Raw genomic sequence first — 27674 nt, forward strand, 5'->3', positions numbered from 1 at the left:
CTGCAGCACTAGTTTCCCTGAAATGGTCTACTCTTTTTTTTTTAGGTAATATGTGGTCACCTGATCTCCCTGCAGCGAAAAGGGACAAGGAAAGTTTGTTCCAACCAGCATGAAGACAAAGCAATGGCGGAGTGCTTCCCCCTAATTACGTAATGTATGCATGTTAATTTCTGCTGCACATTAACATCTGCATATTATCTTGCAAATTGTGTGATAAACATTTCACGTTAGGTTGCCAATCCTTCTCTGCAGCTCTGCTTCTGTGACTTTCTGTCAAAAAATGATCAGACCTTTTATTTATCTCACAAAATTGTCTCTCTCTCTCACACACACACACACACACACACCCCAAATTCCTCTGGAACAGAAGCGGGGAAATGTGGCCTTCTGGGTGTGTTTTGACAACTTCCATCACAGCAAAGCAAAAAATATATACCACCCCCCAGCACTTAAAGCACTCTGTGGGTGGTTTACAATTTAATTATGCTGCTCTCCTCAGACGCTGGGATTCAGTTTACTGATCTCGGAAGGATGCGTCAACTCTGAGCCGGCCTGGCTGGGATTGAACTCAGATTCTGAGAAGAGCCTTGACTGAGGTACTGCAGCTGAACCACTGTGCCAGGAAGCTGTGGTTAAGGTCCTGCTCCGGCACTTGAAAGATGCAGATCAAGTTTCCATTAAATTGTGACACCTCACTGGGTGACCTTCGGTCCCCCCCACTCTCCCTCAGCTTGATCCGCCTTGCAGGGTTGTTTCCCCCCCCTGAAAAGTGGAAGGGAGCCACCAACGCTGACTATGATAGGAAATCAACCACTAAGCCAATGAATCCATGAGCCTTATTTAGCATAGCCAACGTTAAGGATCATGGGAACTGTAGTCCAAAGGGCGCTACCCGTCCTCCAGGGGCAACTGCTGATAAAAAATGCAAGGGCAGAGCAGGGCGGTTTTCTGTGAGAAGGTGGGGAGGAAATAGAAGTCGGGGGGGGGGAGGCGAGAAATCAGCCGTCAAAACGTGACTCAAAAAGAATCTGGCCCTCATCGTAGTCTCGGAGACACCGTTTCCCTTTGCGGTTGGAAGCCAAGGAAGGGGAGGCCGCGCACAGTCATAAGAAACCCCCTCCGCTTTTGTCGCAAAACAACCCCGCTTTTCTCAACCCCCCCCCCTTTTTTTTTTTTTTTTTTTGCTTTCCCGGGTAGCCACTAGAGGGCGCGATGACTTCACGTTACTTTAAGCCGGCGTTTGGGCGATGCCCGGGAAGGAGGGAGTCCGGCTTGGACCGCGCGCGTGCGGGCGCAACCCCCGCCACCCTCTCCGCGCGTGGCGAGGGGACACCCCCCCTCCCTCGCCCCGTTCGTAAGGGCGCCCCTCCAGGGGTTTCCTTAAAAGGGGGTGGTGGTGGAAGGGAGGGCAGGCAGAAAGCGTTGAGACGTTGCTAGGCGGACTGGATCTAAATCAGAATTAACTCTTCTGCAGACACCGGGGTAAGCTTATATGAAGATGCCCTTCGTCTTCCAGAAGGCGCGGGTCTCTGTGCGGATGCTTGCCCAGGCAGGGCGATGCAGGCTTCGGTAGCATATCCGTTGGCTGGCCTATATGGGCTGCTGGCTGTTGCCCCGGTTCAGAGGGAGTTTCCCTTTAAATCCCTTTAAAGAGTCTCATGGCACCTTGAAGACGAACATTTATTTATTTGTTTGTTTGGCGCAAACTTTCTTGTTCTCAAGCCCCTGCTCCTTCAGATGCCCAAGAGCGAGTCGCCCGCACAGGGTGACCGGCCCTCTCTCCACGAAAGAGAGATGGGCTGCCAGCCATCCAGGTGAGTCCGACTCAAACAAAAAACAAACAAACAAAAAAACGGCTCGCCTTCCAGATACCACAGGATTCTTCGGCGGGTTTTGGAGACCAGCGGACTGATCCCGGAGGTCCCCTTGCCTGGTCTTCAACGAACGGCGTCTTTTAAATCCGCGCTCACTCTCTGCCGCAACCTCCCTTTAAAAATAAATAAATAAATAAATAAATAAATAAATAAATAAATAAAGCAAGCAAGCAAGCAAGCAAGCAAGCAAGGGCTTGGAAGGGGGAGTTCCGGCTGACACTCCAACCCTCGCCCCCCCCCGACGAAAAGAGGGAGTGGGCGCAGGATCACACCTGGAGAAGAGCCGGCTGGAGGGGTGGAACCTTCTGCTATCTTTGATACCATCAGCGGGGGGGGAGAAGAGGAGGGGTGGGCGAGCCGCTTGAACAAATGTGTGTTTACACTTTGAAACTGATTCTATTCCAAACGGATCGGCTTCGGGGTTTTGCGTTGGTGATGCCCAACCTAACCAAACCCGGGGGGGGGGGGAGGGCTCCCTCCCAAAGGACAATCCTTCCAATAGCCAACCAAGGCAAAGCGTTGGCATTTAAATCGTTCTAAACCGGTTTAAATGTGGATTCGGTGTAAGTTCTAAACCGGTTTAAATGTGGGTTCGGATTAAGCCGATCCAAGAACGACTCCGTTTGGAAATCCCTTATCACGGAACTGATTTCTCACAGGCGCTCACCCCCCCCCCCCCAATGAGACTTCTTCCACTTCTGGCTTGGCTCCGAAGTATGGGTTCAAAGGCTCTTTAAACGCAGCTCCCAAATTATTAGGAACCGGTGTGCTTTGATTGCAACTGCGGGGCAGGGCGGGAGGGATGGCCTGTCGGGGGGGGGGGCAGCCTTCAAAACGGGCCGAAACTCAAGCACGTCAGGACTCAGGAGCTCCCCGGAATTCAAATTCCAACTCTTAATCAATTCTAGGTCTCCCCCCGGGGCTGGGAAGTACTAGGCGTACTTTGGTCTAAACTGGGAATCCTGTGCCCTCCAAGTCCACCGGGTTTGTCAGCTTCCCCCCTCCTTCCTTCCACGCTGTGTCAGGCAGGCTGCGATCCCCAGACCAATTGAGCCGGCAGCCCTGCAACGACCTTGCTTCCAGAAGGAAAGCCGCCCAGTTCTCCTGCCACCACCTCCGCTGAAAAAGTGTTACAAGGGAGAAAAGGGAAAGGGGGGTGTCTTTCGGCCCGAGGGGGGGGTTCCCGAGGGGGGGGTTCCCTCCCCAAACCGGCTTGACTTGCACCGGGATCGAGGAACGGGTCGTCCGCTCACGGAAGGCGAGGGATGGACTCACCACTGTTAATCTAGAGTAGACCCACTCAATCCAGGGGGCAAATGCAAGGTGTGGATCAACCCTTACGTAAACCCCATTCATGCATTGGGTCTACTCTGGTGGAATGGATCTTTGGAATACCTCCTCCCAGGTAAAAAGAGGCGCACTCCTGCGGCTCCCATCTGCTGCAGCGCTACCCCGCAATAAACCCGACTAGGGGGCCCAACCCGGGAGTGCTACTCCGGATTATACAAAAGGGGGGAGGGAGAGAGAGCGCGGTTTGAAGCCGAAAGCGCCTCCAAGACGCCCAAGGGCGGCCGGGGCGGAAGCGACGCGCCTCTCTCTGGGGCTGGCCGGAGCCGCGGCACCGCTTACTCGCGAGAAAGCCCCGGCCGCGCGCGCCTTCCCCCCCCCCCCATCTTTGTGGAGTACTGTTACTACGTTTATTTACTTCCGCCGCGGGTGGGTGGCGCGCCGGGGAGAGTAAGAGGAGGCAAACAGACAGGAGCCCGGAATGCAACCGGTTGCGCGCCGCCAACGAGCGAGGGAGCGAGCGAGCGACTCCGGCGGGCTTGCAAAGCCGACATTGCAGACCTTGCACGGCCGCCCCCCCCCTTCTCCTTCTCCCGCCCTGGGCGGATAACCGAGGGGGGGGGGAAAGAGCTGAACCGCCCCTTGCACCCGCGCGCCCTCTTTTGCATTATCTTCCTCCCTCCCTCCCTCCTTTTCCCTCCTTCCCTCCCTCCCTCCTCCGCCCCCCCTCCCATTACTCCAAAGGGGCGGGCCTCTATGCAAAGCCGGGGACGACGACGAGCGGGGGGGGGGGGCGCGCGCGCTGTTGGCGGGAAAAGGGGGGCGGGGCCACGCCCGGAGCCAAGCCTTGATAAAGGCGGCGGAGGCGCGCCGCGGCGATCCACTGGCTTGCGCCCTTGCCGGCCGGCCGTCTCGCCGAGGGGACGTGGCGCTCGCGGGGAGGCGAGGAGAGCTTGCGAGCCGGGGAAGGGATTAAATAAAAGAACCGCCGAGCGCGCCCATAGACCCCCCGACGTTGCACACACACAGCTGTATATATACACACACATCCACACCCGGAGTGCGCGCCTCGCCTCCTCCAAAAGCGGCGGACGCGCGGCGCCCGGAACGGCGGGTTTGTGGCTGCCTCTGCTCTTTGGGACTTACAATCGGGGCGATGATCGCTTAGGGAGAACCGGAGGGACCGCGCCGGGTTTTTCTCTTCTTTTGCCAGCTGCGATCTTGATCTCGAGCGATCCATCTTGGGCTTCATTATTATTTTTTTTTGCACTGCGGTCCGACCGGCTGGTGGCTTCCTGGCCGGGCTCGGAAAAGAACCGGTAAGTTGGCTTTTTATTGTTATTATTATTTATTCTTAAGGTCTGTGACTCGGATGTTGTGATCCTGGATGCGAGCTGGGGTTTTTTATGTGTGTGTGTGTCCGTGGCGGGATCTCTGACATGGGGCAACGGAACCCAGATTGGCTTCCCCTTGTCCTCGAAAGAGGCAGTGTGATGGGGCTTCCCGTCTCCAAAATGCCCTTTTTTGGGGAGGGGGGGTTCCCCTCCTCTCCAGAATTGATCCAGCCACTCCTATGTCAAGGGCAGGAGGCGAAGCAGCAGCGCTTGGCGTTTGCCAAATTGCGCCCAAGAGTCGCGAGTTGGACGCGGGTGCGTCCCCCGTGTCTGGAGGGGGGGCGTCTTTTTGGGGCGCTTTAAATCTTGACTTTGCCAGCTTTGGGGGGGGGGTGTTAGGGGCAGGTTTGAGTCGGGTTTCTTGTCTAAACGCAGGCTGCCTTCCTTCCCCCCAAGGCGGTTTCGGGGCGAGATTGGCCGGGGGAAGCCTCCCTGCGCCCTCCGGGTCGCGCCCGGGGGAGAAGCGGGGCGCGGGAAGAGCGCTGCGGTCCCGAAGTAACCGCGGCGGAACCCTTGAGCCGGATCGCGTCTGCGGGAGAGGGAGGGCGGGCTGCGTGTCTGTGTCTAACCGAGGGAAAAAAGGGGGGCGAGCCGTCAGTCCCGGGGAGGCGAAGCAGCTTCGTCCTGGACTCTCGGCTCCGGGAATGCAGGGCGGGGGTTAAACTACCTCGGGCGGCACTACTCCGGAGGGGCGGGGCGGCGAGGCGAGAGAGGCGGGGAAGGCAGAAGACGGGAGTCAATCCTCGGGCGCTTTCGGGGGAGGCGCGGCTGGAGCTTCACTCTCGCTTTTTTTTTTTTTTTTTTTTTTTTGGGACGGTGGCTCCCGAGTTCGAGTCCCGCGGTCTGCCTCGCTGTCAACCCGAATCGTTTCGATTGCGTGTATTGCCTTTTTTTAAAAAAAACGAAGCGGCTTTTCACGGCTTGGCTTCGGAGGACTCCCCCGTTTTGGGGAGGGGCGGGTGGCTGTCGTGCCGCATTCGGATTTCTAGCGTTGGTTTTTGACGGTGTGTTGGGGGGATCGGGGGCTCGAAGGTGCGGCTGTTCTTGGACTTCGGACAGCGGGTGGGTCGGTCAGGTTTTTTTTGGGGGGGGCGAGCGGGAGAGTCCGTGTTGTCGATTGAATTCGGGGATCTTCGGCCATGCAACGCAACCCAAAGCTTGCCGGGTGCGATGTGTGTTTATGGACAAAGTCTCCGTAGTAGATTTACGATTTGCGGCGGGGGAGGGAGGAGGGGACGGACCGGCAGATCGTCCCTAAGCAGTTGCTCCCATTTTGGATCGCCGGATTATAATTCCGAGGCGTAGAATTCAGATCCCCCCGACCCGGATTTAGATAACGTTCTCTTTTTTTATTGTTTTAATTGCGGGCATGTTAGCCTTGGGCATGTTTTAACTGCGCGCCGCCGGCCCCATGCCCGGGTATAATACCGCGCATGCCTCGTGAAGACCGCTTGAGTCGTCGGCTTCATGGGCGGGCGGGCTGATCGAGGACCGGGATACTTGCTCCGGATTAGCTACCCCGCTTTGTTCGACGGGAGGGGAAGTTAGGTTGCTTGAGAGGGGGCGATAAGGGGGTTTCCTCCCCGAGGGGTGGCGGATAAAAGGCCACCCACCCACCCCTAACCGGTCCCGCTGGTTCTTCTCTCTCCGGCAGGCGCCGTCCGCCCCCTCCACCACCACCATGCCGCTCACCCTGCCCAGCTTCCCGAGCCGGACTTACGATTATGACTATGACTCGGTGCAGCCCTATTTCTACTTCGAGGAGGAGGAGGAGAACTTCTACCTCTCGGCGCAGCACCGAGGCTGCGAGTTCCAGCCGCCCGCCCCGTCGGAGGACATCTGGAAGAAGTTCGAGCTGCTGCCCACGCCGCCCTTGTCGCCCAGCCGCCGCTCGGGCTGCTTCCCCTCCCAGGCCGACCAGCTGGAGATGGTGACGGAGCTGCTGGGCAGCGACGTGGTCAGCCAGAGCTTCATCTGCGACCCGGACGACGACTCCTTCGTCAAGTCCATCATCATCCAGGACTGCATGTGGAGCGGCGTCTCGGCCGCCGCCAAGCTCCAGAAAGTGGTGTCGGAGAAACTCGCCTCCTACCAGGCGGCCCGGCGGGACGCCGCCGCGCCGGGCTCGCCGCTGGCCGCCCGCAGCGGGACCGGAGGCAGCACCAGCAGCAGCGCCGGCCAGCCGGCCTCCTCCTCGCCCCCGACGCCGGCCTCCTCCTCCGTCGCCTCCTCCGCCTCCTCGCCCAGCAGCGCTTACCTGCAGGACCTGGGCGCCGCCGCCGCCGAGTGCATCGACCCCTCGGTCGTCTTTCCTTACCCACTGGGGGAGAAGCCCCCCAAGGCCAGCAGCGCCCAAGAAGAAGAGGAGCCCTCCCCGGATCCCTGCCCGGCTGTCTTCCTGGACACCCCACCCACCACCAGCAGCGACTCCGGTAAGTCCTGGTCTACTCTTGGCCGGTTGCCCTGTAGGGCTGCTCTCTCTGGCCTCCCCTTTTTTGGGGGAAAGGAGGAGAGGGGGGATCCCGGTGCTTCCTAAGCCAGTAGAGGAGGGGGGTTTCTCTCTCTCTCTTGGGAAAGGAGGCTGGCCAGATCTTGGAAGGGCAGAGCTAAAAGGGACTATGCAACTTTACCTGGGAGTAAAAATGCATATAGGGTTGCATGGTAAACTCCCCCCCCCCCAAGATTTAAAAACAGATATATAGCACAGTGCTATATTTATTTATACAATGGTAAACTTAATTTTTTTTTTGAACTTTAGGTCAAAAGTATCTTAGGGCTGGTCATCTCCTCCCTGTTTATTCCCCATGGGAAGATTATTCTGCTTTCTATGAACAGCTTAAGGTGTCATGAGTATAGTGTGAAAGACTCCAGCACCCTGTCCCTTAAGACATCCCAGACCATTTTGTTGACTCCTGGGGAAATCAACATGTCCATGAATTGATCCCATTATATAGATGGAAACACTGAGGCAGTGGGATATATATATATATATTGCCAAAGTCAGTGGCTGTTTGCAGGACCAACCTCACGCTGCATCTACTCTTTTTTAAATCCCCCGTTTCAGAAAGGAGCAAAATGTGGCTGTAAAGCTGTGTCTCACTGAACCCAGCCAAACTTGCTTCTGACTTACACATGCATAAGATTGTGCTGCACATTTTTCTTTAGGGGAGAAACAGTCTATGGTCCTTTAATAATGATGGTCCCTTAACTCTGCCTGAGCCCAGCACAAGCTAAGGGTAAAATCTCTGTTAACAGATTTAGTTTGAGAATAGTTATCTTAATTCCCCCTTTGTAAAGGTTTGGATTCTTGAACCACCCGAACTATTTTGCACAGCCTTTAAAATAACTAAATCTGAACCGGGGTGTCTTTTCCTTATTCTGCACTTCCCGGTTAGTGGAGGGGGGGTGTAGAATTTAGTCCGCCCCCTGCCCTAAATATCTCAGTTGCTCAGCGCCTCCCACTGTTAGCACATGTGTGCATTCTTGTACTCTCCTTGGGTTTTTTTTTTAAATGCCACGTTAGCGACACACATGGCTGGTCTTCCCATGAATTTAACTTCCTGGAAAAAGTAGCCCGCGTAGGAGAAGGGAGGCCGAGCTCCTCAAATTTCATAATAAGGTCAGTGGAGGTCTTTGGAGCAGTCACTGGCCATCCTTTAATAACGCCTGCCCTCGGCTGACCTGCAAACAGTGGGGAAAATGTCCAGAGGGAGGGAGTGCAAGAGAGATGTGGGGGAGACTTAGAGAAGAGGAAAGGGGCTTGGGAATTCTCTCTCTCACACACATACACACTCTCTTCAGCTTCACTGGTGGAGGGCAGAACAAGGTTGCATTTCATAGATCCGGCTGCATAGGTTTCTTCCAGACCAAAGATGACATGGATAGAGAGGTCTGCCAGGAATTTTGAGTGCGGTGGAGAAGAGTAGGGGAAACTTCTAAAGGTGTTTTTGAAACCCACATCTGGATTTTATGCAAGACCCTGGGTGTGGTGCAGCCATTTTTATGCTGCTCTTTTCTCATTTGAGGTATTTGACTCTTGTCTTTCCCATGTAAACATGGCTTTTACTCTTATGGGTCAGCCCTTCAATCCAGACAACTGGATTCAAATAGGAAAGTTGCATTCTTGAATTACAGCTCCCCAAATCCTCTGCCTAGCAATGTCAAGGGGATTATGGGAACTGTAGTCCTCGTTATCTTCCAAAGCTCTGGTTATATATGGGCAGGTAGGATTCACATGACCCTTGCACAGGGTCAAGTCAGCCAGGCAAAATTGCAAAGGTTGAGGTGGACAAGCTGATTTCTCTCTCTCTCACTTGTCTTGGGCAACAGCTCCTATCCCCCTTGAAGTGGCTATCCTGGCTGTGGCTGATGGCAGTTGTAGTCCAAAACATCTGGAAGACACCATTTTGCCTACGAGATTAGGGTTGTGCTCCTGTGGGGAAAAAAACTGGCTGGATTGCGAACTGGCTGCAGTTTTTGGTGACCTGCTTGTAAAACAGTTATGCAACCCTGTCATTTCAACATCTTGAGATCTGGAGCCAGGATTCAGTTAACACCCTTTGAGGAGTTATGCTCTGTAGAAATTGTGTAGTGTCATCTTAGCTTTCTCTCTTCTGTTGCATAACCCTCAGAAGCCGCCTTGCTTTGAGTGCTCACTTAAAGAAACAGGATTCCATGGGGTTTTATTTGGTTGAAGCTTGGGGTGTCGCTCTGCATGTAACAGTAAATGGGTGTTCTGTCTCTAGTGTACCCATAGCTTGGACTGGCCATGCTGGCTGAGGGATTCTGGGAGTTACGGTCCAAAAAACGTAATAGCAATGCCAGGTTTTGTCGCTACAATTGCATGATTTGGGAGGTAAAATAACCCAACCCCATCTTACCTGATTTCCCCCTTTTTTGTTTGCAGAAGAAGAGGAAGAACAAGAAGAGGAGGAGATCGACGTTGTAACGGTGGAGAAAGGGCAACTTGCAGCAAAGAAATCTGAATCCAGTACAGGGGGGCACAGTAGGCCCCACCACAGCCCCCTGGTCCTCAAGCGGTGTCATGTCCCCATCCACCAGCACAACTACGCTGCTCCTCCTTCAACCAGAGTCGAATCTTCGGCAGCCAAAAGGCTAAAGCTGGACAACGGGAGGGTTCTCAAGCAGATCAGTAACAACCGTAAATGTTCGAGCCCGCGCACGTCAGACTCCGAGGAGAACGACAAGAGGCGAACGCACAACGTCTTGGAGCGCCAGCGGCGGAATGAGCTCAAGCTGAGTTTCTTTGCTTTGCGCGACCAGATCCCGGAAGTCGCCAACAACGAGAAAGCTCCCAAAGTGGTTATCCTCAAAAAGGCCACGGAATACGTCCTGTCCATTCAGTCAGATGAACACAGACTGTTAGCGGAGAAAGAGCAGCTGAAGCGGCGACAGGAGCAGCTGAAAAACAAGCTTCAGCAGCTAAGGAACTGTTGCATTTAAAAAGAAAATAATAAAGAAATTTAAGGCTCATGAACTTTGGGGTGGGGGTGGGGGGGATGGTATGCACACAGCGTAGAATGAAAAACGATCCAGGTGGAAGAAGATGGAAACTTTTAGTGCTTCGTAAATATACGGATAAATTCGGCCATGTATGAAACGTGGAACTCCTGCTTATTGCATGCTCTAAAACTACACAACCTTGGCCAGAACCTCAGAACTGCCTCTGAACTTTTAAAAATAAAAACTTTTGGGCAGACGTCTCGTCATGCTTGGGGATGAACATATTTTCACTTTACTTTTATTTTGGGGTATTTAAAGCATTCCCCCCTTTCCCCTTTACAGTGATTTACAAAAGACAGAAAATGTTGCTACCCAATGGTGTTGTAAATATATTTACACAGCCTAATGATATGTAAATACCTTTAATAAAAGTCTTTATAGAAAAATTTAAAAAAATCCTGCAACAAAAAATGCTTAATGGTTGTGGCAACTGAATTTATAATTGTCCTTGAACTTTTTGTGTGCCATAACATTTCACAAACTTTTTATTTAAATACCTTTTTTGCCATTTTTTTAAAAGAAAGTGATTTTATTTTGTGTTTCTAGATAAATAAAATATTTGCCCTAAATTGCAATTGGTTATCTTTTGTGACTGGTCTTTTTATAATATAGGCAAGTCATTCCTAAGTTGGATTTCTACCAGTGGCAGGCACTGTGGTTATTTAAGCACTCCTCTGAAATTATGCAACTAAGGCTGTGGAAACACCTAGTGTGGTGTTCACAGGGATAAGTAGTTCTTTGGCTTTCGTCCTCCAGATGTTTTAGACATCCAGTTCACAGAACTACTAGCATGTGATACTGGATGAGGCTTCTGAGGTCTGAAGTAGAAAACCTCCAGTGGACCAGAGTTTCAGCAGAACTTCTGCAGGCCGCTGGCTTTATTGAGCTCAGAATGGTCCATTTCACTCATTCTCAATCCTTGGCCCTCCAGATGTTTTAGATTTCCAGATTATCAGATGAAAAGCAACTTTGCAACATTATGATAGAATTTTTCCCCCAAGACAAGAAACGAGGCTTTGGCTCAAGTTTGCATTGAAGAATTTGGAAAAGCTAGCAGCCTGAGGCTTGTATGGAGAACCGGGCTTTTGATCTTGTACAACTTAGATCTGAATGGTTTCATCCTTGAGAATTGCATCCTAAAGTGAGTACAGGGGTGCAACAGAAGTCCTGGTGAGCTACAGCACTTGAGGATTAAGAAAACTATATGCTCCCCCTCTGAAAATAATCTTTTCCACCCTCACATAGGAAAAAATTACCTCTAGGTCTATCTTGGCCTCTCCCTTACATTCCTTTATTTATCAACATGCCATCAAATTACTTCTGACTCATGGCAGCCCTACCAGGGCTTTCTAGGAATGTGAAACGTTCAAGGAGCAAGTTATCACTGCCTCCCACCCAGTGAGTTTCCACATCTGTGCAGGGATTTGAACCCTGACCTGTTGAGTCATAGTATTTCACTCTATCCAAAACACCACACTGACCTATAACATGTGGAGTTGCATTTTAAGAAAGGGGGGCATTTACATATGCTAGCCTGCACCGTACTACCATAGTTTAAAGGTGTGCTGCTAAGTTACCAATCCCAATTGTTCTGGAAGGGGCTATGCCAGAGTCTGTGTACTTACGCTTCTAGGGATAGGCATATAGGGCAGAAGCAAAATGTGTGTTCGTGGCTGACTGAACGCATGTCTTCAGAATCTAATCAATGCATTAAGCCTCCCCTAAACGCAAGTATTGACTCTGTAAACATGCTTACGATGAGGGTTGGAACTCCTCCAAGTGCTTTTCCTCCCCTTCTCGATCATGGGTCTCATCAGAAGGTCTTTGTTATAGTTTCTATCCCTTTGGATGCAGTAGTATATTATGAGCCCCAAGTAAGCTAACAGTTTGGGAGAACTAACCTGTTGAACTGGTTAAAGTAGCCTCAGCTAGCCTGGTAAATCTGAAATGTGCCTTACTTCAAAGCTCAGCCTAAGGTCTTATTTTGGGCTTTGCTTTGTTCAGCAGAGCTGAACCACGATTGTACAAGCTGTTGGATTAAGATCCTAACTGTTTCTATGGCCATTCTTTTGCAAAGCACTTGGAATCTTGATACCCCCTTGCAGGAGCCCTGTGAAGTAGGTCACTTCCATGCCTCTTTCATAGTGAAGCGAGAACGGAGGGCTTTGAGGCACGCTGCCTTGTGTGAGTGAATGGAAGTAGGGCATGGAAGTAGAATGGTGGAGCTGGCTACCCATTCATGCATGGAGGTTCTCACACTGGGAACAAGCTACAGGATTCCTGAAATCAGAAGGCAGCATTCCAGAGATGGGGAATTCTCAGGCCGTATTAGTCTTTCCCAATTTCCCAGGTATAGGGTGGACTCAATGCCTTGAGATCATCCTCCCACGGTATTGTTTGACATTAGATTGAAGGAGGTTTTGACTAAATATTAGGAAGAATTTCCCGGCATGAAGAGCTACTCCACAGTAGAATGGGTGACTTTGTCGCTGGAGGGTTTTTAGGAAAGATTAGACGTCCACCTGTCAGGGATGCTCTACCTGTGGACCTTCTGCATCATCAGGGGCTAGGTCAATGATTCCCAGCCTTGGCTTTCCCTGATGTTCTTGGATTCAAACTCCCAGAAGCCTTCACCAGTAGCTACGTTGGCTAGAATTTCTGAGCGTTGTAGTCCAAGAACATCTGGGGGACCCAAGGCTGAGAAGCACCGTTCTAGAAGATGATCTTTGGGACTAACGTCCAACTTTGCACACCTGTCTTCCTCCAGCGCTTGATATTCTCACATTTGGAAATGAAGGAAGGTGGGGAGCTGAAACTGCTCCCCAGCTTTCCTAATGTCAGGTGTACACTACTTTTTCCTCTGCTGTAAGCTCTCTGCATCTCAGGTGACCATCTGTTCCAATTAGTGTGGCAATTAAGGACTTATATAGAAGATCTGTGTGAACAATTAAAAGTTTTAAGTTAGGAGCACAGGTGGTGTGGCTGGTTCAGCCTTTCAGAGGGAAACCAAAGTATCTTCTTCAGTTTGACTTAATTTACAACATATCTGTAATGCTCATTCATGGAAAGCTCATTTGAATGCTGCCATGTGGGCTTCCCAAGGGAATGGACAGATTAATGGGCATCCAGCCTGCCTGATGCCTACTGAGAGAAAAGAGAAGACAGCCAACTTGCCCGCTGTTTTGGGACTGCCGCTGGGAGGCTGGTTTGCAAGTTGGATATTGGAAATCCAACAAATATCCCAAGGTATGAAGATACCAGCGATGGCAGGCTCCCAGCAGCAACAGATCCCACCCACCATACCTGGTCTAGTCAAATATGAGACATTAGGGAAGCGGCGGCCATTGTTTGATCCAGGTTGAAACAAATACTTGGCTATAAAGCTCAATGAATAGGACAGTCTGCTAATGCAAGTTTGTTGTGAGGATGAAATAAAATTAGAGCAGAATAATATAGGTTGTCTTGAATTCCATGGAGCTCCTTCTGTGGTAAGTGGACAGCCGTGTTTCTGCAGCCCTGGTTAGGCAGTAACACAGATTTTATTCCTTTGCCTTAGGGCAGAAATCCTCGCCAACATAACTAGTGGTGAAGGCTTCTGGGAGTTTTAGTCCAAGAGCATCTGGAGACCCATGGCTGGGAACCACTGCAACTAAGGAGACTGTGTAAGATGGATGGACTGTGGCTGGTTTTTTGCATCCCTTGTGGGTTGGATATAGCCCAAAAAATTCTGTCCGCCACAAATGTTTGGATGGATAACAGGCTGAACTGTGACTCAGGGGGTGTCATAACACAGACCAGGTCAATTATGAACCTGAAGCATTTCCACAGGGGTGAACAAAGTATAATCTGCTGGAGGTGGGTGGACAGGGACTCCATTCTGCCCCAACCAGCCATCATAAGTAGCAGTTTTCCCAGTTAAATATAATCTGGTGCTTTTGTCTTGCCCACACAGGCAAGAACAGCTTTTTAGCCTGGTATTGCTTACTTTCCAGAGCCATATACTGATGCCACAGGGAGACAACAGGAAAGAATTTGGGCTTCAGGCTAGAAAACACTTAATCTCTCTTGAAATGTAAAGATAACGTTTGTCCCTCCTTCCTACAATTTGCAAGGCGTAATTGTTAATGGTGCCATTGGGGAAAAATTGAGCAAATGCACAGGAGGAAAGCAAAGCCCTAAGCACAGAGAGGTCCTCAATGCAAATCAGGGCTAAGTCATTGGGTTAAGTATAGTAGCATTATAGTGAATGTACACATAAATTAAAAAGCAGCATGGTGTGGCTAGAACAACTATGCCACTCTATAGACCATTCCATTGAATCTTCAGAACTATTTCCATTTATTGATGCACACAGAGACCTCCTTAAGCAAGCAGTTGCAGCAGAAGAGATCAAGAGATTCAAAATAAATAAATAAAAATAGATAAATCACCAGGAACAGACAGTCTACCAGCAGAATTCTAGAAAACCTTTGAAACTGATTTGATGTTCTGTCTTGCATCTCTATTCAGTGATAGACTGGGGCATATGCCAACCAGTTGATCGCAAGCCAGGATCCTGAAAATTCTGAAACTAGGGGAGGGGAATCCTGCCCATAAACTTATCACATTGTTGAACCAGGACCTTAAGAGCATTAAAACACTTTTAGTGAAAAAGAATCAATAGTTTTTTTTTTAATCTCTGAAGGCCATACAGGCTTTAGGTCCAGTCACTCACTTGCTGGTACTATTAGGAGGGAGGATGCTTAAGGTAATCCATGGTAACCACCATTGTCATCTACATGAAAAAAATATATACTGTGGCACTCCAACCTCTGATCAAAAATAAGGAAAGGTGGAAAGAATGAAGATGAAGAAGCAGCAAGAGCAGGAGATGCACCTGGAGGCCAGAGGTGGTGTGAAACACTCAGCCTAAGATCCTGCTTCCAGTAGAGACTTCCCCTCCAATTGACCATGCAAAGAAAGGAATGTTCACTTGACTGCTTTTAACTGCATGGGGAGGTGCACAGGTCCTTCATCTTCAGACCCCAGGTTGGATGCAAAATCCATTAAGTGCTGGTAAATCCCCCATCCCATGCTTTAGTGACGAATAGGGAGGAATACTGCTTTTAGAATCATCCTCTTTGCCTATGTATGGGACATGGTGGCGCCGTGGGTTAAACCACATAAGCCTCTGTGCTGCAGGGTCGGAAGACCAACCGTCACAAGATCGAATCCACACGATGGAGTGAGCTCCCGTCGCTTGTCCGAGCTCCTGCCAACCTAGCCGTTCAAAAGGATGTAAAAATGCAAGTAGATAAATAGGGACCAATTCAGTGGGAAAATAACGGTGTTCCGTGTCTAGTCACATTAGCCACGTGACCACGGAAACTGTCTATGGACAAACGCTTGGAGACGGGGATGAGCACCACACCCTAGAGTCGGACACAACTGGAGAATTTGTCAAGGGGAACCTTTACCTTTGCCTTTGTCTATGTATGCAAGGGTCATGCCTGGAAGAGCCCAAAATGATGCAATACGTTACCCTCCAACTACACCCCTACTCCATGTCTCATGGAGAGCAGAGGAGCAGCTAATAGTATTTCCTGCTCCTTGATTCTTTCATAAGAAGGAATATCAGAAGCTTAAGCAGCACCCCCCCTCCCCTAAAGCATGTTCTCCACCATTGAGCTATGGCCTCATGCTCCTGCAGATAAAGTGCATGCAGGTGTGTTTCATTTTCCTCTCTGAAATTCTGAAAGTCTTTTACCTTTTAATTTAGCACCTGGTGTTCTGGTCAGCGGGCCTCTAGGGTCTAGCCAGTCATCAAATACATTCTACAAGCCTGAAATTTGTCAACCCTGACCTAAGGTATACATCTCAACAAAAGGTTCAGGGTAACAGGAAATGCCCTGACTTCTTGCTCTGTAAAAAACATTTTTTAAAAATTATAATTTGCTTCATGCATCTTTCTTCTAATGAGCTCAAAGCCATGAACACAGCTGTCTTCCCCCCCCCCACCCAAAGTTATCATCAGAACAAATTTGCAAGGTAGGGCACGCTCAGAGATAATACAGCTAGCCCAATGTCACCCTATGGGTCTTATCATCGAATTATAGAATAATATTGAATAATTGAGTTGGAAGGGGCATAGAAGGCCATCACGTCTAACCCCCTGCTCAATGCAGGAATCTAAATCAAAGCATATCTGACCATTTTGTCGTCCAGTTTTCTCTTGAATGCCTTCAGCGCTGGAGAACTCACCACCTTCCTAGGCAGTTGGTTCCATTGTTGTTCTGCTCTAACAGTTAAAGAGCTTTCCCCCCTGATATTTAGCCTAGTAAATCTGGCTTCCTGTAACTTGAGCCGACTATTACGTGCCCTGCACTTTGAGATGATGGAGAACAGATCTTGCCCTTCCTCTGCATGATTATCTTTTAAGTATTTGAAAAGTGCTATCATGTTTCCCCTCAAATTTTCTTTCTCAAGGCTAAACATGCCCAGTTCTTTCAGTCATTCCTCGCAGGGCTTGGTTTCCATTTGAAGCAAGGACTGCAACCTTGTCTTCCAAGGCCCTCCATTCAATAGTCTAACCATTACATAACGCTCTTTAACTTCAAAGTGGAGAGAGAAGGAAATAATAAGAAAATAAAAACAAACAACAGTTGGGCTGAGAACATTATCCCCCCCCCCGCTGCCAATTTGTGGAAATCCTAGAATATTATATTTATGAGCATATGACTTGGCACTTTTCTTCTTTGGGATCTTGTCCGATTTTCCTTTCCTGTCACAACAATTTGATATTTTGATTTCTTTGTTAGGTTTATTTTTTTTAAAGAAGCTGTATAATTAGGTATTATGAATCAAAAGACTTTTTCTGGGGAGAAAATACGCTATGGGAGGAAAAGCATAAACCAGCTATATCTCGATTTTTAAAAGGAAGTGTTTCAAGGGATGAAAGTAAATCTCATCACCTAATTAGCCCCTTTAATTTCGATCAGGTTAATATCCACATTAATATGGGATACAGAAATAGCACAGGAAAGAAAAAAAAGAAATATTGTTGTGGGTTTTCCGGGCTGTTTTGCCATGTTCTTAAGGTTTTTCTTCCTAACACTTCGCCAGTCTCTGTGGCCGGCATCTTCAGAGGACAGGAGTCAGAACTCTGTGCTCTGGCAAAACGTTAGGAAGAAAAACCTTAAGAACACAGCCAAATGACCCGGAAAACCCACAACAACCATCAGATTCTGGCCATGAAAGCCTTCAATAATATAAAGACCTTGTAAAGGTCTTTGGAAACAATAGGAACCTATGCACCCAAAAGAATCAGCTACATCTGATTCATAGTTGATGTTTTCAAAGGGGCTATCACCTTGAGGTCCAACGATTAATTGTTGTTGTTTAATAGTTTAGTCGTGTCCATCTTTTCATGAACCCACAGACCAGAGCACGCCAGCCCCTCCTGTCTCCCACTGCCTCCCGGAGTTGGGTCAAATTAATGTTGGTAGCTTCAATGACACTGTCCAGCCATCTCGTTCTCTGTCCTCCCCTTCTCCTCTTGCCTTCACACTTTCCCAACATCAAGGTCTTTTCCAGGGAGTCCTCTCTTCTCATGAGATGGCCAAAGTATTGGAGCCTCAGCTTCAGGATCTGTCCTTCCAGTGAGCACTCAGGGTTGATTTCCTTCAGAATGGATAGGTTTGTTCTCCTTGCAGTCCAGGGGACTCTCAAGAGCCTCCTCCAGCACCACAATTCAACAAAATATTGCAGAATGGCCTCATTCAGTGCCAGCCACCTTCTTCAGTGATGCCACTACAGAATATAATTCCGCATGCTTCACACTTTTCTGTTTCCCATCCCACTACAACTGTTCCCATGTGAGTTTCTACCTCAAGGATGCTTTGTTACTGTTGTGTTTTTGCTGAGCTGCCTGATACCTGCCTAGCCTTTGTCACATGGTTTTGGCATATACCCTCTTCCTCCATATGGCCAGAATTATAGCATGTGAAAAAATTATGTGAGGTTTCTGGCAGCTGTGGTGATTGCAAAATGAACAGGCTTCTGATAGCAGACAAGAACCCATGGTTCATAGGCAGAGGAGCTGCACGGGTTTGCAAACCTGAAATTCTAGATTCAGTGCCTGATGAGGACACAAAGAGAAGAGTTTTCAGTAGTTACTTGGAGTTTTTCAGTAGTTACCTGGAAGGGCACCCAGTATCTTTGTGTTGATGGACAGAAGACCTTGAAGTTAAAGCAAGTGGATGGATGACAAGGAGAGGTTTCAATGGAGATGATCTCCATATTTTAAAAATCTTGTTTAATATGTGCTTTACATTTGTTTCACATGGTTTTATTCAGTTGTTAAAACTGCTTTTAACTTAGTAATTTATTGTATTTTTAGCTGTACTTATCTTTCAGGAGCCTCGTGGTGCAGTGATCAAACTGCTATAAGGTAAAGGTTGCCCTTGACATTTAGTCCAGTCGTGTCCGACTCTAGGGTGTGGTGCTCATCTTTGCTTCCAAGCCACAGAGTGAGCGGTTTTGTCCGAAGACAGTTTCCATGGTCACGTGGCCAGCACAACTAGACACGGAACGCCGTTACCTTCCCACCGAGGTGGTACCTATTTATCTACTCGCATTTACATGCTTTCAAATTGCTAGGTTGACAGGGAGCTGGGACAAGTGACGAGCACTCACTCTGTCATGTGGATTCAATCTTACGACGGCTGGTCTTCTGACCCTGCAGCACAGAGCCAAAACTGTGCTCACAACCTGGGATCCAATCCCAGGTAGCCGAGTCAAGGTTGACTCAGCCTTCTATGCTTCTGAGGTTGGTAAAATGAGTACTCAGCTTGCTTGGGGGGTGGGCGGTCACTGTGTAGCCTGTCTGATTAGCTTGTAAATCACCCCAGAGGGTGTTTTAAATGTTATGGGGCAGTATATAGGTAAGCTGCATGCTTTGCTTTTTGCTTTGGATGGCCTATGTAAGCTGCCTTGAGTTGCTTGATTGGGAGAAAATAGGGGTATAGATTGGATGGATGGATGGATGGATGGATGGATGGATGGATGGATGGATGGATGGATGGATGGATGGATGGATGGATGCTATCTCCATTTATACAGGTCAGGCAGTAGCTGAGTGATGGGACTTTTTCTGCTCACCACCCTGGACAGCCACTTGCAGTCAGAGTAGACTCTACTTGGGAGTAAGGATGGCGAGGGGTGGAAGCATGGGCAACCTCAATCCCAAGTTTTAAATTGGCCCCCTGCTACTCAGATAGCAGGATGTTTATACTCAGGAGACAATGCTGGTACAGATCACCTCAACACAACCCTCTGCCCTCCACTGGCCAAATTATTTGGGGATGATGGGAGTTATAGTCATCTGGAGGGTTCCAAGTTGGGAAAGACTGAATCTAAAGGGCAGAGAGTTGGACTGAGAATGAAGCCACTTCTTGTGTTGCTGCATCCTTAGAAATAGTCACACTCATGTACAGAGTAGCTTCTGCTAATATATTTCCTTTAATTCTACTAAAAAACTTTGCAATTCTCTGAGGGGAGACAGAATGCCGGTCTTTAGGGTCTGATTACCCCTCAAGCCCATACCTAATGCTAAAGGTCTTTTGGAAGGAAGCATGTCCTTAGGGCCAGATTGAGACATGCCTGCAGGAAAAAAAATGTACAGTATCTAGAAATCTTATGCAATTTCAGGCCTTTGAATGGCAGCGTACTTCATTTGTGCATCATTCTGGCACAGCACATTGCAACTGTCTTGAGGCTTTGAAAGTGACCTCTACAAAGCAATCCCTAATGTCCTAGTGTCTACTAACACAGGCATAAATTGCCACGGCAAACTTCCACGGGTTAAGTCAGTTGTTGTGTTCCTTCTCACTGGCCAATTCGCACAGCTAGCATGCGATGAGGAATGCAAGCACTGACTCCTTAACAAGCAGCAGGTAGCCACTATAACTCCCAGAATCCACCCTCCAGCAGAGCAGTTTCCAAGCTCATGAAGGACAGCATAATCCAGTGCGTGAACCACATCATAGTCTTCCTCTTCCACTTAGTGAGGCTGCATCCTGCATTTCATTTTCTGTCTTTATTGTTATTATCACGATGATGATGATTCTCTTTGAAGCCTACAGAGCATAAGGTTGCACCGCCTCACCCACCAGGAAAACATCTAGTTGTGCCTGGGAGGCATGAAGACTTTTGATCATGCAAAAAAGCAATCTGCCGGGTCTTTCTTTTTAATTTCCTCCCTGCAGCCTCTTTGATTTTAGGTGAATTATACATGGTACTAATGCAGGCGTACATCTAATGACACAGCAAAATGTGGCTTCCATTGCCTGTCATCAAGAGCTCCAGCTGACACTTCCTTTAGCGATTCTGTGGTGTGGCAGGGAACTGGGAGAGGGGAAAGCGAACCAAAAGAATAACATCACAACACCCCAGTTTATTCTGGGTCCGTGTCTGCTCAAAAGAGGGTGGTGTTTGTTTTTTTGTAATGTTAGGAAACCACAATTAAAGAGAATGCGTCAGAACCTGGGTTCATAAAAAGAACAAAACCGATCTTTATTGCTCTCAGTGGGTTTCAGGGGGCTTAATTACCCTTCTTCTTAAGAAGGCTGGTTATCTGAGTGGAGTTATCCCAGGCTTTTATACTTGTTGACAGATGGAGTTCATTCTGAGGCCACATTCCCTAGCTTTTCTCTTATTAGAGGATTTTGAAGTGTTCCTCCTTCAAACGCTGCCTCCTGTCACACAGTAGTAATAGTGACAAAGATAAGGTCATCATTTTTTTGCCACACCTTGTAGAAATTTGGGGGCTGGACTGCAAAGCTTGGAAAGTTACTTTTGAAAGCAGAAATTTCCAGAGGAGTGCGAGATACTCTATAGCAGAATAGGTCTTAATGAGGAAGGGTTTGTTGTTGCTATAGGCCGTCAAGTCCCCTCCAACTTATGGCGACTCTATGAATGATTAGTCTCCCAAATCTCCTCTCCTCAACAGCTCTGCTCAGCTCTTGTAAACAGAAAATTCTTTTAGGGAGGTGGTACATGGCAACTGAGAATAGAATAGCATGGATGATCTTGATCTCCAGGGACACATCCCCACACTTTATGATCTTTTCTAATTCCTCCATTGCTGCCCTTCCAAGTGTGAGTCTTACTCTGATTTCTTGGCTGCAGTCCCCAGTTGGATTGATGACTGAACTAAGATATACAAAATCTCTAGCTTGAGTATCACTGCTGTGGTTGGTGAACGATCTTCTGTCAGTACCACCTTTAGCTATCACTGCCACCTTGTAGCTGCTCTCCAGATGTTTCTCCACCCCATCACCTCTGGAACTAGCCACTATCTTCTTCTGATGTGACCCTTAATCCTGAAGAGTATGGATGGTGTCTCAGCTTTGATAATCATGTTTAGGTGACCCTACTAGGGTTCCAGACTTGTAATGAAATCTTGCGTCCTGACTGTACTGCACTCAACTTGCCTGACACACTCAAACTCTCTCACCATATTGAGGTGCGCATCCAAGAGAGGGAAAGACAATAATGCTAGCAAAAATTGAAGGCAGCAAGATAAAGAGGAAGGTCAAATATGAGACAGTTAGACTCCATAAAAGAAACCATAGCTTTGAGATTGCAAGATCTGAGCAGGACTGTTGAGGACAGGACATTTTAGAGGTTAATCACTCATAGGACTGCCATAGGTCAGAGGTGACTTGACAGCAGGTAAGAGTAACAGAGTGCTGAGGGAGTTCAATTTGGAGTGAGAAAAGGAATATTAAAGTGACTGCTCTGTTCTGCTATCTGAAGGGCTATCTTGCGAATTATGGAGCAGACTCCTTTCCTCTTGCTCAGGAGGACAGGAGTAAAACCAGTGGATAGAAACTGTACTGGAGTAGATTTTGGGTAGCTATTCAGCAAAATTTCCTAATGCAGTGGTGTGGTGGGGAAACTTCGCCTCTCTAGATCTTTGGGTTTCAAATCCCAAAAGGCCCAGCCACGCATGGCCAGAGGCAAGGAGTTATGGGATTTGTGGTCCAAAATTATCTGGAGGCCCAAAATCTGGTAGAGACCAACCTAATGGTAAGAGCAGTTTGAAATGGAGCAGAATGCCCCAGGAAGTGGTAGATGACCTTTTGCCAGATGGATGTAGGTGGAAAGGCCATCAACATGGAACGGCCTTCTTGGATCCTGTATTGTAGAACCTGTATTATGCAGGGAATTGGACAAAACAATCTTTAAGGACACTTCCAGCCCTCAATCACATGATTTGGTTCTCCCACACCTAGCAAGATTATCCTCTTATTATTACCAAAGGGAAATGGTGTTGCTTTTTTGCTTCTTCCTTTCTCCACTGCAATCCAGCTTTTGGGGAGATCTTAATTTAAAACCAACGCAAGAGCTGGTGTATTGTCCCAGTCACTGTGATCAAGCTACGGAAAACAACATCGCTTCTCTGCTATCAAGCTAGCCAGCTGATCCAAAGATGACAGATGAAAGGAGTTGCAATTCGACAACATCCAGAAGGCCACACATTTCACAGGAATGTGCCAACAATGTATTATTTCCATACACAGATAGACTGGCCTTTTTGGAACAAGCGTGGATGTTTCAGGGTGACTAAACTTTAAAACCACGCCTCTTCCCTTTGGCATAGCTTAGCTAGTCAGGCCCTTTTGATCAGTTAATTGGTTGGCAACTATTTTAAATAATCCTTATCTTATCAGTTTTCTTGTCATTCATTTTCTTAAGTATGCATTAAAATGCTTTGTGACTCCATTAAAAAAAAAAAACACCTTGAAATATCTTTACAGTAGGGCTGAAAGCCCACAGTCAGTGGAAGAGTACATGGTGTTGAAAGGAAATTGTCCTTTGTTTATTCCCTGATATATCTAGAAAGGGCCGACTCCTCTCCAATATGTTTGTCCACCGTTCGTTCAGCATCGGCAATCAATGGTCGGACATAGTACAGCTCAGCAGCTTCCTGTGGTCCTTGTTGCCTTCTCCTTGAACTCCCTGGGGGAAAGCAGAATAAAAAAGCAATTCATATATAAATAGCCTCGAAGGGTTTAAGACAATAACTCCCAAAGGAGCATCTTCCCTTGGGCTGTTGATAATTGGGGCTTCAGAGAGAGGTCAGGGTCTTGTTTGGGATGAAGCCTTGGGATGCCTGTCAGCCAAATACTGATGGCAGACAACACAATCCCTACCACTGGTCTGGTCCAGGAGTCTGCATTGTATAGTGACCCAAGGACAGTGCAGATGTCCTTGAAAACTCTGTGGAGAATAAACTTGAGACGGCAACGAAGACAGAGAACAGCTTGAGAAACTAGAGTGGTCCTAACCCGACCAGATAGGCGGGATAATAATAATAACAACTACTACTACTACTACTACTACTTGAGAGATCATAGAAGAGTGAAGTTGGAAGGGGCCTACAAGGCCCTCAAGTCCAACCGCCTACTCAATGCAGGAATACAATCAAAGCAAATCTGCCAGGTGATTTATCTAAGCTTTTCTTGAATGCCTCCAGGGTTGGAGCAGTCACTGCCGAGGTCACTGGTTCCACTGTTGTACTGCTCTAACAGTTAGGAATATTTTCCTGATATTCAGCCGAAATCTGGCTTCCTGTAACTTGAGCCCATTGTTGCGTGTCCTGCACTCTGGAATGATCAAAAATAGATCCTGCCCCTCCTCTGTATGATAGTTGTTCAAGCGTTTGAAAAGTGTCATCACATCACCCCTATCTTTTTTCTCTCGAAACTAAACATGCCCACTTCTTTCAGTCTTCCTAGGGCTTGGTTTCCAGATCCCTGATCATCCTTGTTAACTGGAGAACTGGGCACAATACCCAAGATGAGGCCTCACCAGTGCTGAATAGAGGCGAACTAGCACCTTGTGGGATTTGGAAACTATACTTTTATTAATGCAGCCTAAAATAACATTTGCCTTTTTTGTAGCCACACCACACTACACTGTTGGCTGGTATTCAGCTTGTGACCGATGACCATTCCAAGATCCTTCTTGCTTGTAGTATTGCTGAGCCAGGTATCCCCCATCTTGTAACTGTGTGTTTGGTTTCTTTTTCCGAGGTGCAGGACTTTGCACTTACATAGTAGTAGGCATCCTTCAGTCTCAAGAGACTATGGTAACGTGTTCTGTATGGAGGAATTGGAACAGCGTCTAGTGTGGCTGAGGAGGCCGATTCAAGAGTGACCGTCCCTTCCACACTGAAGACAAATAAAATCTGTCCCCTGTCCAGCTCCCTGGTTTTGTTGGTTTCGGGACTGCCTCTTTCCCTCGGCCTGCTGGACAAGGGTCTCTTCAAATTGGGAGAGGCCGTGATGCGCCATCTGCCTCCAGGCTGAATGCTCAGACATCAAGGTTTCCCATCTGTTGAGGTCCATTCCTAAGGCCTTCAGATCCCGCTTGCAGATGTCCTTGTATCGCAGCTGTGGTCTCCCTCTGGGGTGCTTTTCCTGCACTAATTCTCCATACAGGAGATCTTTTGGAATCCGACCACCAGCCATTCTCACGACATGCCCAAGCCAGCGTAGACGTCGCTGTTTCAGTAGTGTATACATGCTAAAAAATCCAGCTTGTTCTAGGACTACTCTAGAGGACTACTCTATTTGGAACTTTGTCCTGCCAGGTGATACCAAAAATCCGTTGGAGGCAACGCGTATGAAAGGTGTTCAGCTTCCTCTCCTGCCGTCCACAAAGGGTCCAGGACTCATTGCAGTACATACAGGGGTGTGCTCAGGACACAGGCTCTATAGACCTGGATCTTGGTGTATGCCGTCAGCTTCTTATTAAGCCATACTCTCTTACCCCTGTTAAATTTCATGCTGTTGCTTTCGGCCCAGGGCTCCATCGGTTTAAAGGCAGGCCCTTATAAGGCACAGGAGCAGGGCAGAGAGGGGAAGTTGGCAACACCGGGAGCTTAGGTTTTACGTGGTGGACCTTTTCCCCCCTTTGACTAGGTGGCGAACGGGAGAGGGGACGAGGTTGCCGCTTCCTCGCCGCAGATCCAGCTTGCTTGCTTGCTCGCTTGCTCGCCTCCCAAATCGGCGGCTCCTCTTCTTGCTGCCGCCGCCAACGGGGCAGGATCGGCTACGCGCGCGCGGGGAGCGGGGAGGGAGGTTTGTGCAGTGACGTCACGGAGCCTCCGGCCAGCACAACGTTTTCCATTGAGGGGAGCGCGGAGCGCGTGCTCTGGCGAGCACATGGGCCGCAAGCAAGCAAGCAACACCGCCGGGGCTGGAGTCCTTCGCGCTGCAGAGAGCGCGGCCTGCTCCGGATTGATCCCCTTTGCGGTGCATTTCTTTTGCAGCGGATTTATCGCTCGCTCCAAAAACATTGAAGAAGCAAAAAAAAAAAAAAAAAAAAAAAAAAAAAAAAAAAGGGGGGGGGAACCAGAAGCAACTTTGCAAACGCTTCGGCATGATTGGGGAGACTCGGCGTGGCCCGCGGAGTGGTAAGCAAGCCAACCGTGCTCGGAAGGGGGGGTTTGCTGGTGGCGGGGAGGGTGCTTGTTAAGGAGGCGTGCGGGGGAGGGTAGTTTTGCTTCCGATCTCAAACACCCCCCCACCGCTTCCCCCCCCCTCCTTATGCATTCATGGGAAGTCTCCTTTCTCTTTTGGCCTTCGGGGTCCGAGCCGAAATCGGGTTTTTTTTCCCCCCGACTTGGCGAGAAGTTTGCAGGTGGCCCCGGGGCTTGCTCGGCGATCGGGCATCGTTCGCGTGCTTTTGTGCACGGAGGTTGGCTGGCTGGTCCGCGCACATGTCTGCCTCTTCCCCTCCCCCCTCCCCCCCCAGCCATGGTCTTTGATCCACCATCCCCAGGTCGGGATGCTTAGGGACCGGGCACCCAAAGGATCACTCACTATGGTAAATAAATAAACGATTCTCCTCCCCCCCCCGGGCCCCCCGCGATCATCCCCACGAGGAAATGGCACCTCTTGATTTTCTTGGCCCATCCCCTCCGGCGGCTCTCCTCCTCCTCCTCCTCCTCCTCCTTGCACCTCGGAGGCCTGGCCTCGGGCAGATTGTTTTTCAGACCGAGAGCAAGCAGCGGGGAGTGTCGGAGGGGCCGGCGGCGGGAGGAGAAGGGATCCCCCCCCCCGAAAACGCCTTTCAGGTCTGGAAATGCAGAACTTTTGCTAAATGTGTTGGCTTTCCTCCTTTCCTCTCCTTCCTTTTTTTTTGGGGGGGGGTCCCCATAGCCGTGGGGAAACTGGGAGTCGTGTGCAGCGGGGAGGGCTCCGTGTCCGTCGATGCACACAAGCGCCCTTCTCCCGGGGGTGCAAAGTCCAGATTTGGTTGAGCTTGGCTTCGATCCTGGCCTTCTGTCTTCTCCTGCTTCCATGCGGTCGCCCTTCTTTTCCACCTGCTTCCCCCCCCTTCTCCCTTCGAGCTAAATCGGCTTGGGTCCCCCCCCCCTTCCCTCTTTGCACGCAACCAGAAAGGGCCTGCCCTTCAAAAGACAGCACGCGAGTCGATCCGGAGGCGTGCAGGGGGCTGCCATGGAGAGATCATCCAGTCGACCCTGCCTCATCCGGTGCATCTTCCATTAAGAAGGCTTTTCTGCCCCAAAGAACCCCTCCTCCCTTCCCTTCTCTCTGCAAAATAGCCAAACATACAGTATTTTGTGCTCTTAAAGCGACAGTCCCGTTTCCACTTGAAGGCCCTCTTGTTGCACTTTGCATCTGTGTGTAAGGTTGTGGGTTGGTTCTCACGCTTAAAATCCAGAGGGTCTTTGGATTTGCATTCACGATGGACCTGGTGATGCCAAGGTTAATATCTGTAGCATTTATTACCTTGCTTTTTTTAAAAAAAAACTAACACTGCCCACTCCACCTGACAGGTGATAAAAAAGAAATCAGGGACTGAAATCAACTGAATGTGCTACTTTGGCACCCAGGGAGAAGGGAATAAGAAACTGTTACAGGATGATGGCTGCTTTCAGTGACACTTCAAAAAAATTGGACTTGAATTGACAAGTTTGGGCATGTTTACAGTGGCCTATATTTAGTCCCTGCCACAATTAGTCATTTGGCAATTGCTGCCACGGAAGTGTGCAACCTTTTCTTTGATGTGCCTGCTTTTTTGGACAAAATGCCTCTTTTTAGGCCCGTGTGTCTCAAGAACCGGGATTCGTTGGAAGAAACTATTCCTGCTGTAATATTGCACTTCCATAATCTCTGTGTAAACCTATGCAAAAAACAGCAGCTTTTGTAGTTGGTTGTATTTTTGTTGCCCTGTAGCCTTGCGGAGGGAAATTGGGTTTGTTTGTTTGTTTGTTTGTTTGTTTATTTATTTATTTATTTATTTATTTGATTTATACCCCGCCTATCTGGACCGATGGACCACTGTGTTTATGAAGGCTTTGCTTTTTTATCAAGTCACACTGAATTTTAATTGGTTTGTGAAAGGATGGGAAATTGTTTATGCAGATCACCGGTACAATCAAGGGGTTGAATCCGTCAACTGATTTAGGCTAACTGGGACAGAATTCTTCCTAAATCTAGATTTTAGAAGTCCAGAGATGTTTTTTAAAATGTATGTCCTGTTTCCCCCATGATATCCAGAATAATCACAATGATCTGTA

The 27674-nt window shown here is 48.8% G+C and overlaps 1 protein-coding gene and 2 long non-coding RNA genes across 5 annotated transcripts in view; 2 read left to right on the forward strand and 1 right to left on the reverse strand.

The window, feature by feature from the left end:
- Positions 1–4183: 4183 nt before the first annotated feature.
- On the forward strand, positions 4184–10653 carry MYC (MYC proto-oncogene, bHLH transcription factor). The gene is made up of 3 exons (XM_072999327.2): positions 4184–4480; positions 6210–6987; positions 9462–10653. The coding sequence occupies exons 2-3, from the start codon at positions 6237–6239 to the stop codon at positions 10016–10018; spliced, it is 1308 nt and encodes a 435-aa protein (XP_072855428.2). The 5' UTR covers positions 4184–4480; positions 6210–6236; the 3' UTR covers positions 10019–10653.
- On the reverse strand, positions 10577–27234 carry LOC144588590 (uncharacterized). Its single transcript, XR_013544206.1, has 2 exons — positions 26023–27234; positions 10577–23080 (listed from the first exon to the last, which is right to left on the reverse strand). It is a non-coding gene; the product is annotated as an uncharacterized LOC144588590 (long non-coding RNA).
- Positions 25186–27674, forward strand: part of LOC110085302 (uncharacterized) — a 164582-nt gene continuing 162093 nt past the window's right edge. The window contains exon 1 of one of the 3 annotated variants that reach the window (XR_012087007.2): positions 25186–25541. This is a non-coding gene — a long non-coding RNA (uncharacterized LOC110085302). The remainder of the gene's footprint in view (positions 25542–27674) is intronic. The other 2 variants (XR_012087006.2, XR_012087005.2) reach the window with 2 other exon arrangements.

The sequence above is a fragment of the Pogona vitticeps genome, chromosome 4 (assembly GCF_051106095.1).
Source record: "Pogona vitticeps strain Pit_001003342236 chromosome 4, PviZW2.1, whole genome shotgun sequence".
In the NCBI taxonomy this organism is placed as follows: Eukaryota; Metazoa; Chordata; class Lepidosauria; order Squamata; family Agamidae; genus Pogona; species Pogona vitticeps.

Excerpts from the sequence above, each read along its gene's own strand:
- MYC (XM_072999327.2), top strand. The coding sequence starts at position 6,237 with ATGCCGCTCACCCTGCCCAGCTTCCCGAGCCGGACTTACGATTATGAC. Across the intron at positions 6,988-9,461 it reads CACCACCAGCAGCGACTCCG|AAGAAGAGGAAGAACAAGAA; the intron begins GTAAGTCCTGGT and ends TTTTGTTTGCAG.